Source organism: Oncorhynchus tshawytscha, linkage group LG21 (genome assembly GCF_018296145.1).
Source record: "Oncorhynchus tshawytscha isolate Ot180627B linkage group LG21, Otsh_v2.0, whole genome shotgun sequence".
NCBI lineage: Eukaryota > Metazoa > Chordata > Actinopteri > Salmoniformes > Salmonidae > Oncorhynchus > Oncorhynchus tshawytscha.
In genome coordinates, this window is record NC_056449.1 from 37,498,401 (window position 1) to 37,512,673 (window position 14,273).

Genomic DNA, 14,273 nt, shown 5'->3' on the forward strand with positions numbered 1-14,273 from the left:
GTCAATGCATGGGCATCTTGGCCCTCACAGCGAACGTCCATTTGGAGAGCATGAGCTGGGGAGTTGAGTCGTTCAGTCAGTTTCCTCTTGATTACTAGCTCCCCATCCAACCTGTAAGAGCTTGACAGGATCTACAGAGAATAATGGGAGAAACTCTCAAAATACAGTGGTGTAAAGTAAAAAATACTTTAAACTACTACTTAAGTCATTTTTGGGGGTCTGTACTATTTATATTTTTTGACAACTTTTACTTTACTACATTCCAAAAAATATATATATACTTTTTACTCCGTACATTTTCCCTGACACCCAAAAGTTACATGTTGAGTGTTTAGCAGGACAGGAAAATGGTCCTAGTCACACACTTATCAACAGAACACATGGTCATCCCTACTGCCTCTGATCTGGCAGACTCACTAAACACAGAATGTATCATTTGTAAATGATGTTTGAGTGCTGGCGTGTACCTCTGGCTGTCTGTACATTTTAAAAAGCAAGAAAACGGTGCTTCCTGCTTTGCTTAATATAAGGAATTTGAAATGATTTATACTTTTATTTTTGGTACTTAATCTTGGAACTACCCATCCCGGATCCGGGAGAATTGTCATCAACTGACACTAATTAGCATAACGCAACGGACAAAAAAATATTACTAGAAAATATTTATATTCATGAAATCACAAGTGAAATATAGTGAAACACAGCTTAGCCTTTTGTTAATCACCCTGTCATCTCAGAATTTGAAATTATGCTTTACAACCAAAGCAAGACAAGCATTTGTGTAAGTTTATCGATAGCCTAGCATAGCATTATGTCCAGCTAGCAGCAGGAAGCTTGGTCACGAAAATCAGAAAAGCAATCAAATTAACCGTTTACCTTTGATGATCTTCGGATGTTTTCACCCACGAGACTCCCTGTTAGACAGCCAATGTTCATTTTGTTCCATAAAGATTTTTTTATAGCCGAAATACCTCTGTTCTTCACGTTTGGTTGAGAAATCCACTGGAAACTGCGGTCACGACAACGCCGAAAAATATTACAAATTAGATCCATAATATCGACAGAAACATGGCAAACGTTTTTTTATAATCAATCCTCAAGGTGTTTTTCAAATATCTATTCGATAATATATCAACCGGGTCAGTTGGCTTCTTAGTATGAGCGAGAGAAACAATGGCCGCATTTGTCTATTACGCACAAATCACTCAGAGCCACCAGCTGACCACTGATGCAATGTTGTCGCTCACGCTCATTTTTCAAAATAAAAGCCTGAAACTACAGTGGGGCAAAAAAGTATTTAGTCAGCCACCAATTGTGCAAGGTCTCCCACTTAAAAAGATGAGAGAGGTCTGTAATTTCCATCATAGGTACACTTCAACTATGACAGACAAAATGAGAAGAAAAAAAATCCAGAAAATCACATTGTAGGATTTTTAATGAATTGATTTGCAAATTATGGTGGAAAATAAGTATTTGGTCAATAACAAAAGTTTATCTCAATACTTTGTTATATTCCCTTTGTTGGCAATGACAGAGGTCAACCGTTTTCAGTCTTCATAAGGTTTTCACACACTGTTGCTGGTATTTTGGCCCATTCCTCCATGCAGATCTCCTCTAGAGCAGTGATGTTTTGGGGCTGTTGCTGGACAACACAGACTTTCAACTCCCTCCAAAGATTTTCTATGGGGTTGAGATCTGGAGACTGGCTAGGCCACTTCAGGACCTTGAAATGCTTCTTACGAAGCCACTCCATCGTTGCCCGGGCGGTGTGTTTGGGATCATTGTCATGCTGAAAGACCCAGCCACGTTTCATCTTCAATGCCCTTGCTGATGGAAGGAGGTTTTCACTCAAAATCTCACGATACATGGCCCCATTCATTCTGTCCTTTACACGGATCAGTCGTCCTGGTCCCTTTGCAGAAAAACAGCCCCAAAGCATGATGTGTCCACCCCCATGCTTCACAGTAGGTATGGTGTTCTTTGGATGCAACTCAGCATCCTCCAAACACGACGAGTTGAGTTTTTACCAAAAAGTTATATTTTGGTTTGATCTGATCATATGGCATTCTCCCAATCTTCTTCTGGATCATCCAAATGCTCTCTAGCAAACTTCAGACGGGCCTGGACATGTACTGGCTTAAGCAAGGGGACACGTCTGGCACTGCAGGATTTGAGTCCCTGGCGGCGTAGTGTGTTACTGATGGTAGGCTTTGTTACTTTGGTCCCAGCTCTCTGCAGGTCATTCACTAGGTCCCCCCGTGTGGTTCTGGGATTTTTGCTCACCGTTCTTGAGATCATTTTGACCCCACGGGGTTTATTTTTTATTTTTTATTTTACCTTTATTTTACTAGGCAAGTCAGTTAAGAACAAATTCTTATTTTCAATGACGGCCTAGGAACAGTGGGTTAACTGCCTGTTCGGGGCAGAACGACAGATTTGTACCTTGTCAGCTTGGGGATTCGAATTTGCAACCTTTCGGTTACTAGTCCAACGCTCTAACCGCTAGGCTACCCTGCCGCCCCTAGGGGTGAGATCTTGCGTGGAGCCCCAGATCGAGGGAGATTATCAGTGGTCTTGTATGTCTTCCATTTCCTAATAATTGCTCCCACAGTCGATTTCTTCAAACCAAGCTGCTTACCTATTGCAGATGCAGTCTTCCCAGCCTGGTGCAGGTCTACAATTTTGTTTCTGGTGTCCTTTGACAGCTCTTTGGTCTTGGCCATAGTGTAGTTTGGAGTGTGACTGTTTGAGGTTGTGGACAGGTGTCTTTTATACTGATAACAAGTTAAAACAGGTGCCATTAACACAGGTAACGAGTGGAGGACAGAGGAGCCTCTTAAAGAAGAAGTTACAGGTCTGTGAGAGCCAGAAATCTTGCTTGTTTGTAGGTGACCAAATACTTATTTTCCACCATAATTTGCAAATAAATTCATTAAAAATCCTACAATGTGATTTTCTGGATTTGTTTTCTCATTTTGTCTGTCATAGTTGAAGTGTACCTATGATGAAAATTACAGGCCTCTCTCATATTTTTAAGGGGGAGAACTTGCACAATTGGTGGCTGACTAAATACTTTTTTGCCCCACTGTATGTCTTGTGACACTAGACACATTAGGGAAGCCATAGAAAAAGGAATCTGGTTGATATCCCTTTCACTGCTCAATAGGGATGCATAGGAACGCAGAGGTTTCAAATAAGAGTCACTTCCTGATTGGATTTTTCTCAGGCTTTCGCCTGCAATATCAGTTCTGTTATACTCAGACAATATTTTTACAGTTTTGGAAACTTTAGAGTGTTTTCTATCCTAAGCTGTCAATTATATGCATATTCTATCTTCTGGTCCTGAAAAATAGCCTGTTTACTTTGGGAATGTTATTTTTCCAAAAATGAAAATAGTGCCCCCTAGTTTCAAGAGGTTAACTATATTTGACCAATTCCATTTACTTTTGATACTTAAGTATATTTAGAACCAAATACTTTTTTACTTTTACTCATGTCGTATTTGGGTGACTTTTACTTGAGTCATTTTCTGTTTAGGCATCTGTACTTTAACTCAAGTATGACAATTGGGTACTTTTTCCACCACTGCCAAAATACAGGTGTGCCAAGCTTGTAGCGTCATACCCAAGAAGACTCAAGGCTGTAATCGCTGCCGAATGTGCTTCAACAAAGTACCGGGTAAAGGGTCTGAATACTTATGCAAATGTGATATTTCAGTTTATTTTTTTAGATACATTTGCAAAAACGTCTAAAAACCTGTTTTCATAATTACGCATTTTCTAGTTCAACAACCCATATATATATTTTCAAACTCGAGGTGTCGTGTCTGCATAAAGAATGGGGTGTCGGCTATCTTTTGAATCTGAATTCGGAGCAGATATTTAAACGTTTGTTTGGAGAGAAAAAAAATTAAAGTGAAGAATCTGAGCCAAAGCATAATTCCTTTGCCTTGGAATTGTCCTCCAGAGCCGCCATGCAAATATACATGATAAATTAAAGGGGCACATTCTAATGATTTCAGGAAACTTTGCAGTATTTTGCTTTTTTTAATGCATTATCTCTTACATTGTTAGCCCAGAAAATCCTTTTAACAAGCATTTCGCTACACGCACAAGCATTTCGCTACACTCACAAGCATTTCGCTACACCCAACAATAACATCTGCTAACCATGTGTATGGGACCAATAACATGTGATTTTGAGGGAGAGAAGAGGTGGATTCGACAGCATTGGACTGATTGTCATGTGACTGATACAATTTGATTTGACTACAGTTATTATTTGTCACATGCACCGAATTACAACAGGAAATGCTTCCTTACAAGCCCTTAAACAACAATGCAGTTTTAAGAAAATACCCCCCCCCCCAGCAAAAAAAGTAAGAGATAAAACTGACAAATAATGAAGAGTAGCAGTAAAATAACTAGGGTGTACAGTAAGTAATGTAGGTTGCTGTATGGGTCAGAAAGGGATACTTAGATCTGTACACCTAGATGACAGGCCTATGTCTCGTACTGCCATCTCTCCTCCTTCGTAGAGCGACAGGGACACAGATTAACTCCTGATTTATGACTTTCTGGGAGTTTTGTCAGTGTTTTGTTTTACTGATCTAAGTGGTTGATCTAACCATGTGGGTTCAGAAGAAGCTCCTTCCACTCTGTGTCTTAATGTTGTTTTTTTCCCAAGAAAGAGGGACAGCATGTGCTGGACTAAAACACTGTCTCAGTCAGATGTCTTCCCGAGAGAGCGAGAGAGAGACTAAAATGTGACTGAGCTTGTTAGCTAGTTAGTACACAGGCCTGTACTGTCATCCAGGCAGTGTGGAGGCCATAGCTAGCCTAGCGCTGAACAATGACATATTGTGTCTCACAATAGTGCTTCACTGTTATTTATCTACAGCCTACCCCCAACCAGCCAGCCAGCATCCTGTATGTAACCCAGAGGCCTGTTTGGATCCTCCCTCCGTCCTCCTCCGCTTGGAAAATACATTTTGACTTTACCTCTTGTCCACTTCCGCTAATTGTTTGACTTGATTTACGAGTGGAGAGTTGGAGTTGGGAGACATTACGTATCTGGAAGGTCATGCTTGCATGGGTTATTTCCAGATTAATTTAGAGCAGCTGTTCCCAAACTAGGGCTATGATATGAGGATGCAAGAGAATTTCCAAAATGCTGAAAATATACAGTACCAGTCAAGGGTTTTTCATTCAAGGGTTTTTCTTCATTTTTTACTGTTTTCCATGGAATAATTTCATGGTGATATATCCTGAATAAGTACACAAAACTAGAAATATGCAATTCTTTATTTATTTTATTTCACCTTTATTTAACTAGGCAAGTCAGTTAAGAACACATTCTTATTTTCAATAACGGTGGGTTAACTACCTCGTTCAAGGGCAGAACAACAGATTTTCACCTTGTCAGCTCTGGGAATCTAATCTTGCTACCTTACAGTTAACTAGACCAATGCAATAACGACCTGCCTCTCTCGTTGCACTCCACAAGGAGACTGCCTGTTATGCGAACGCAGTAAGCCAAGGTCAGTTGCTAGCTAGCATTAAAAATGTTTCTTATAAAAAACAATCAATCATAATCACTAGTTAACTACACATGGTTGATGATATTACTAGATATTATCTAGCGTGTCCTGCGTTGCATATAATCTGAGCATACAAGTATCTAAGTATCCAAGCCTTCCCCATTTCTCCTTCTCCCAAATCCATTCAGCTGATGTTCTGAAAGAGCTGCAAAATCTGGACCCCTACAAATCAGCCGGGCTAGACCATCTGGGCCCTTTCTTTCTAAAATTATCTGCCGAAATTGTTGCCACCCCTATTACTAGCCTGTTCAACCTCTCTTACGTGTCGTCTGAGATTCCCAAAGATTGGAAAGCAGCTGCGGTCATCCCCCTCTTCAAAGGGGGGGACATTCTTGACCCAAACTGCTGCAGACCTATATCTATCCTACCATGCCTTTCTAAGGTCTTCGAAAGCCAAGTCAACAAACAGATTACCGACCATTTCGAATCTCACCATACCTTCTCTGCTATGCAATCTGGTTTAAGAGCTGGTCATGGGTGCACCTCAGCCACGCTCAAGGTCCTAAACGATATCTTTAAGCGCCATCGATAAGAAACATTACTGTGCAGCCGTATTCATTGATCTGGCCAAGGCTTTCGACTCTGTCAATCACCACATCCTCATCGGCAGACTCGACAGCCTTGGTTTCTCAAATGATTGCCTCGCCTGGTTCACCAACTACTTCTCTGATAGAGTTCAGTGTGTCAAATCGGAGGGTCTGCTGTCCGGACCTCTGGCAGTCTCTATGGGGGTGCCACAGGGTTCAATTCTTGGACCGACTCTCTTCTCTGTATACATCAATGAGGTCGCTCTTGCTGCTGGTGAGTCTCTGATCCACCTCTACGCAGACGACACCATTCTGTATACTTCCACTGGCCCTTCTTTGGACACTGTGTTAACAACCCTCCAGGCAAGCTTCAATGCCATACAACTCTCCTTCCGTGGCCTCCAATTGCTCTTAAATACAAGTAAAACTAAATGCATGCTCTTCAACCGATCGCTACCTGCACCTACCCGCCTGTCCAACATCACTACTCTGGACGGCTCTGACTTAGAATACGTGGACAACTACAAATACTTAGGTGTCTGGTTAGACTGTAAACTCTCCTTCCAGACCCATATCAAACATCTCCGATCCAAAGTTAAATCTAGAATTGGCTTCCTATTTCGCAACAAAGCATCCTTCACTCATGCTGCCAAACATACCCTTGTAAAACTGACCATCCTACCAATCCTCGACTTTGGCGATGTCATTTACAAAATAGCCTCCAATACCCTACTCAACAAATTGGATGCAGTCTATCACAGTGCAATCCGTTTTGTCACCAAAGCCCCATATACTACCCACCATTGCGACCTGTACGCTCTCGTTGGCTGGCCCTCGCTTCATACTCGTCGCCAAACCCACTGGCTCCATGTCATCTACAAGACCCTGCTAGGTAAAGTCCCCCCTTATCTCAGCTCGCTGGTCACCATAGCATCTCCCACCTGTAGCACACGCTCCAGCAGGTATATCTCTCTAGTCACCCCCAAAACCAATTCTTTCTTTGGCCGCCTCTCCTTTCAGTTCTCTGCTGCCAATGACTGGAACGAACTACAAAAATCTCTGAAACTGGAAACACTTATCTCCCTCACTAGCTTTAAGCACCAACTGTCAGAGCAGCTCACAGATTACTGCACCTGTACATAGCCCACCTATAATTTAGCCCAAACAACTACCTCTTTCCCAACTGTATTTAATTTTAATTAATTTATTTATTTTGCTCCTTTGCACCCCATTATTTTTATTTCTACTTTGCACATTCTTCCATTGCAAAACTACCACTCCAGTGTTTTACTTACTATATTGTATTTACTTTGCCACCATGGCCTTTTTTGCCTTTACCTCCCTTCTCACCTCATTTGCTCACATTGTATATAGACTTGTTTATCCTGTGTTATTGACTGTATGTTTGTTTTACTCCATGTGTAACTCTGTGTCGTTGTATCTGTCGAACTGCTTTGTTTTATCTTGGCCAGGTCGCAATTGTAAATGAGAACTTGTTCTAAACTTGCCTACCTGGTTAAATAAAGGTAAAATAAATAAATAAATAAAATCTGACTGAGCGGTGGTAGGCAGAAGCAGGCGCGTAAAACATTCATTCAAACAGCACTTTCGTGCGTTTTGCCAGCAGCTCTTCGTTGTGCGTCAAGCATTGCGCTGTTTATGACTTCAAGCCTATCAACTCCTGAGATGAGGCTCGTGTAACCGAAGTGAAAGGGCTAGCTAGTTAGCGCGCGCTAATAGCGTGTCAAACGTCACTCACTCTGAGCCTTCTAGTAGTTGTTTCCCTTGCTCTGCATGGGTAACGCTGCTTCGATGTGGTGGCTGTTGTTGTTGTGTTGCTGGTTCGAGCCCAGGGAGGAGTGAGGAGAGGGACGGAAGCTATACTGTTACACTGGCAATACTAAAGTGCCTATAAGAACATCCAATAGTCAAAGGTTAATGAAATACAAATGGTATAGAGGGAAATAGTCCTATAATAACTACAACCTAAAACATCTTACCTGGGAATATTGAAGACTCATGTTAAAAGGAACCACCAGGTTTCATATGTTCTCATATTCTGAGCAAGGAACTGAAACGTTGGAGAAGAAAGTAAAAGTGCAAAATGTGCTAACATATTACACTTTTACTTTCTTCTCCAACACTTTGTTTTTGCATTATTTAAAACAAATTGAACATGTTTCATTATTTACTTGAGGCTAAATAGATTTTATTGATGTATTATATTAAGTTAAAATAAGTGTTCATTCAGTATTGTTGTAATTGTCATTATTACAAATAAATAAATGTTAAAAAATATTTAGAAAAAATGGGTTTTGTTTTTTAATCGGCCAATGAATCGGTATCTGCTTTTTTGGTCCTCATATAAATCGGTATCGGCTTTTTTGGCCCCCCTATAAATCGGTATCTGCTTTTGTGGTCCTCCTATAAATCGGTATCAGCTTTTTTGGTCCTATAAATCGGTATCTGCTTTTCTGGTCCTCCTATAAATCGGTATCTGCTTTTCTGGTCCTCCTATAAATCGGTATCTGCTTTTCTGGTCCTCCTATAAATCGGTATCTGCTTTTGTGGTCCTCCTATAAAATCGGTATCTGCTTTTGTGGTCCTCCTATAAATCGGTATCAGCTTTTTTGGTCCTATAAATCGGTATCTGCTTTTCTGGTCCTCCTATAAATCGGTATCTGCTTTTCTGGTCCTCCTATAAATCGGTATCGGTGTTGAAAATGAGAAAATATCTTTAAAATGTTGGTAACGGAATTACAATGCAATGATTCTTAAAAACTTACAGAAGACAAAGAATTGACCCAAAACTAAAATACAAGTGTTTATATTAGTTGGCAGGGTTCTTTATGTACAGTACCAGTCAAAGGTTTGGACACACCTACTCATTACAGGGTTTCTCTTTATATTTACCATTTTCTACATTGTAAAATAATAGTGAAATCAAAACTATGAAATAACACATATGGATTCATGTAGTAACGGGAAAAAAGTGTCAAACAATTCAAAAATATATTTCATTTTTGAAATTCTTCAAAGTAGTCCCGTTTTGACTTAATGACAGATTTGCACACTCTTGGCATTCTCTCAAACAGCTTCAATGAGGTAGTCACCAGGAATGCATTTCAATTAAGGAAAGCAGAACAGAAAATCAAAGTGAATGTAATGTTAACTCTGGAGGTTTGAAGTCGTCTTTGTTGATTAGTAAATGTAATTGGAAATAGTTCTGTATTGATCCGTAGCGTGAATTACTTTTACTTTATTTAACTAGGAAGCCAGTTAAGGACAAATTCTTATCTACAATGACAGCCTACCAAAAGGCAAAAAGCCTTGTGGGGTCTGGGATAAAAATTAAAAAAAGACAAAACACACAGCACTACATAGAGACAACACAGCACTACATAAAGAGAGACAACACAGCACTACATAAAGAGAGACCTAAGACAACACAGCACTACATAAAGAGAGACAACACAGCACTACATAAAGAGAGACGACACAGCACTACATAAAGAGAGACAACACAGCACTACATAAAGAGAGACAACACAGCACTCCATAAAGAGAGACAACACAGCACTCCATAAAGAGAGACAACACAGCACTACATAACGAGAGACCTAAGACAACATAGCAAGGCAGCAACACATGACAACACAGCATGGTAGCAACACAACATAACAACATGGTAGCAGCACAAAACATGGTACAAACATTATTGGGCATGGACAATAGCACAAAGGGCAAGAAGGTAGAGAAAACAAAACATCACACAAAGCAAAATTACATGTGAAACGCTGTTACAAACCTATGCTACACTACGCCACATATAAAACCTAAAACAGGATCACAGATAATGACGGCTGTAGTGTCCATCTATTGACAGAGAGAGAGGCCTCTGGAGGTCAATGATTCTGATCAGTGAAACGTTGTCCATCACACTGAACATCTAATGACCCAAGCAGCTCTGAGACACTCATACAGGAGGAATATAGAGGAACTATCATCTGGGCCTTGCTACAAGTGGCACTGACACTGAACAACATAACATTCAGCCATTCATGACATTTGAATTTAAATTAATAATCTCACTCACCACAATCCCAAAAAAAACATAGCTAAAACTGGGAAGTATTTTAAATGAGAAATTCCAGTGAGTATTTTAAAGTTGTTATGTCTCTCCGTCCTCTGCTGGTGCACTGTCTAACAAATAACTTACTGATTCAATCAGGTTTCAGCTGTGTAACTATACAACAGAGTCCAAGACCCCAAAACCCACTCAAGATGAAAAGGGTCTGATGTGCGCCTGGCAAATCTACAATGGCGTGGGTCTGTAAACCCATAGCCTACAGCAAAACAGACAGGTGATAGTATAATGGGTGAAATTTTACAATAGGCTCACATGCCAAGCCAATGTTGTGTCATAAGATAGGCTACTCTTAAACATAGTAATACAAATATATATTTTTTAAATTGTCAAATAAATCATTACACAGAATCTATTTAATTATTCTGCGGTAGGCCTACACAACTCCACAAGTAACATATGACGACAATATTGATAAATAATACTGATAATTTAAATCATTATTAGTCCTATAGCAACAAAAAAATAATGTATTGAAAAAGAGCACAATCTCATGCTGCCGCATGTCGCCCACACACAGTGCGAACTCTGAAACGCTTTGAGTCTAATAATATGATAATCATGCATTACCTTTAGCTGTGTTTCGATGTGCGTGGTTGTTATCCCAATGGAACGTCTACATTCTTGAATCGCTCGGTTTTTGGTTGAGCAGTGGAGGAAGAACTATCCCTGTCGGCAACTTTGTTGCAAATGGTCAGTTTACTCTGCAAAGTATCAAGGATATCGCACTTAAAGGGGAGGGCGGCGAAGGAGTTTTGCCGACATTTTTCCTGTTCAACAAACTCATTATCCCACAACTTTAAAGACATAATGGTAATTCATAAACAGAAATTCAATCTTTTGACTCCATTACTTTGCTTTTGCAAGAAAAAAGATATATATATTTCTTTTTTTTTTGTTTCACTTTCATAATAGTCATGATGCCAAAGAACCGACAGCTTGCCATCAGGTAATTTAATTATAGTGTGTTGGGGCCCCATGCTCTTATTTTAAAAACATTCCCTATTGCCTGCAAAATAACAAAAAAGACTACACAGTATGTGCAATATGTAGCCTGCAGTTTAGGGTTAGTTTAGGTTAGCTGCATGTTGGGAAAAGTAATGTGATGTGGGCTTCAATTGGCCTGCTGATACAATAGACAACCTGATGAGAGATCAGAATTTTGAATATCTACAAAAATGTGGATGTTAAGGTGTAACTAAAATGTGGTCCTGGATATTTCCTGAGCCCCCTCACCCTTCCTGACACACACACACACACACATTACGTTAAATAGTTATATAAAGGTTATATTAAAAATGTTGTTCAAGTTCCAGGGACATCATGAATCACACACATTGTTATTCAAAAATTAACGGCAGCTCAGATTATGGAAAATAAATGGTTGCACACAATACAATAACACCACACACTTTACTTCTCAAAGATCACTCAAAATGGAAGAGGTTTTATGCTAGACAAAGCAATGAATTGGGAGTTCTAAAAGCAACGAGAAGCTTTTGTGCCATGTGAGAAATCTAGACACTAGTGGCGTTTCCTTTCTCTCAAAAAAAAACCTGACTGATGCGGACAGGAAGTGTGACAGGAAGTAGCCTTGGGGAAACAGGAAGTGCCTGAGACAATACAGATTCTGAGGATTGGCCCCCAGCTACATTTTTAAGTCTGAAAAAGGATACAGTCACTAATAAACGTTCCTTATCGACGGAGAAAAAACAAACATTGCGGTCAAAATGGGAACTTGTACTTAGAATTTAAGAATCAAGAACATCAGCCGCGAAGGTCTTAAAATCAGGAGACAACTTCTCTTTATTTAACATCAGTCAGTATGAACATGATGGCGCTCCATTCTGGAAACACGTCAGAATATCCTACAAAAAGACCGTTTGAATTAAATGAAAACACATGCCTAATGACAACTTTATTCATTCATAAAGACATCATCTTTGATATTCAGTCAGAACAGGCAACACCAAAGTATAAGTGATGTAATGACCTTTTAATAACAGCTAAACATGCTTCATGACCCCCTAAGCTTATAAAAAACTATAACAGATTCCAAACAGGTTATGCTGCCATCTCTCCTCCCCTGTGACTGTCATTAGGAGCCTCAGTGGGCCATTCACTGTACAAAAGAACACATGTCTTGGTGCATTATGCTAATTCACTTCCTAACAAACTTGACATTCCATTGTTCTAACAGCTCATGGCTTCCGGAACACTGGGGGATGAGGAAATGTTATGACATATTACTGACACTGGGAGGCACTAGAGAACTGGAAATATACTTTAGTAGACTGCCTGTATTGGTAAAGTCTACTGTGTTTTTTGTTTTGTTTTTATTTAACCAGGCAAGTCAGTTAAAAACAAATAATTATTTACAATGGCAACGTACCCCGTGCGATGTTGGGCGCCGCCCTCTGGGACTCCCAATCACAGCTGAATGTGATGAAGCCTGGATTTGTGCAGTGAAGACTCTTGCACTGAGATGCAGTGCCTTGGACCGCTGCACCGCCCCAAGAGCCAAATTAAAGCTTAGTCAAATCAAATGTGAATAGGGCCTTGAAATATTGTCTTCAAATTAATTTTTTTTGTGAAAGAGACACAAAGTTTTACTCAAAGGTTTAGTCTATTATTGCTGTCAATGAGATATTATACTATTTAATTGAGCGATAGCACCGTAAATACGTCGTCCATTTTTGGAGGAATATATATTCTCTAATTTGTCATGCTATATAAAAATACCCTGTTAAACCCCTCTGATTGAATAAGTTTACCAGCTAAACACAACAAGACAAATTTGCAGATCAAAATTATAGTCAATCATACATGTACATTATAAGTACTGTACACTCTCTCTCTCTCTCTCTCTCTCTCTCTCTCTCTCTCTCTCTCTCACACACACACACACACACCAAACTCAAGAGTGTGTATCCTAAATGGCATCATATTTCCTATATAGTGCACTACTTTTCACCAGAGCCCAATAGGTAGTAGTGCACTACTTTTGACCAGAGCCCAATAGGTAGTAGTGCACTACTTTTGACCAGAGCCCAATAGGTAGTAGTGCACTACTTTTGACCAGAGCCCTATAGGTAGTAGTCTAATGGGCCCTGCACAAAAGTAATACACTATATAGGGAATAGGGTGCCATTTTAAACACAGCCACACAATTACATACAAACAGTTTCTTCACTCAGACTAGGTCTCTTCGTCATCGCTGTGACGTGCTTGTTTCTCCTCCGTCAGGCGGCTCTCATCAATGTTCTCCAGTGAGTCGGCTCTCTGTAGTACAAGGTCAGACACGTTAATACACGGTAAGGTGTTCTGCTCGGGATAAATCCAGGGCTTCAGGTTAGGGTTGTGCTTCCTCTTCCACTCTGGATACTTCTGACAGGCCTTGTAGATCTTCTTCATGGCCTAGGGGGAAGGAGCACAAATATTCAGATTCTAAATGAATGGGTTAATTAAGAGCCTCTTAGATAAGTCATATAGACATGTTTTGAAAAATGATGTGTTTTATAAATAGTTGTTAAATGTGTAATAATGAGTTATAACTCCACAGTATTACTTTTAATGGTGTCCATGATTAGTGATTTTGGAATCAAAACATCTTTGGGAAATGCATGTACTTCCTGAAACCAATAGATGGAGGAAGAGGTATACAATCATTTCTTTCCCTAATCAGAGATGGGATAATATAGGCTACCTCTGTGATATGTTAGGAACAGTCTCTCTAGTTCTCGCTTTCGAGATACTACATTTATAAGACCGATTTGATTTGATTTTATTAGGATCTCTTTTCGTCCTCATTTGAACTCATTTTCCTGAAACATTTAAATAATATGATCACATTTTCACATATAACACACTGTTACAAACAGCCATAATACACTGACAGATGGATCAGATTGATTATCATATTCATATGACAATATTACCTTCGGTGCTACGAACTGAGACGCTCTATTCACCACCCACTTGGGAAGGGAACCTGCAGTCC

At 39.8% G+C, this 14,273-nt stretch overlaps 2 protein-coding genes across 4 annotated transcripts in view; both read right to left on the minus strand.

The window, feature by feature from the left end:
* arap3 (ArfGAP with RhoGAP domain, ankyrin repeat and PH domain 3) overlaps positions 1–10,971 on the minus strand; it is a 64,612-nt gene extending 53,641 nt beyond the window's left edge. For all 3 annotated transcript variants that reach the window (XR_006079601.1, XM_042303448.1, XM_042303446.1), the window contains exon 1: positions 10,844–10,971. The gene's annotated coding sequence lies outside the window, so the exon portion shown is untranslated. The remainder of the gene's footprint in view (positions 1–10,843) is intronic.
* A 1,084-nt stretch (positions 10,972–12,055) lies between these two features.
* Positions 12,056–14,273, minus strand: part of stard15 (StAR-related lipid transfer (START) domain containing 15) — a 28,263-nt gene continuing 26,045 nt past the window's right edge. The window contains exons 5-6 of the mRNA XM_042303450.1: positions 14,212–14,264; positions 12,056–13,690 (exon numbers count right to left, since the gene is read on the minus strand). Coding sequence (XP_042159384.1) covers positions 13,472–13,690; positions 14,212–14,264 — 272 coding nt within the window. The 3' untranslated portion in view covers positions 12,056–13,471. The remainder of the gene's footprint in view (positions 13,691–14,211; positions 14,265–14,273) is intronic.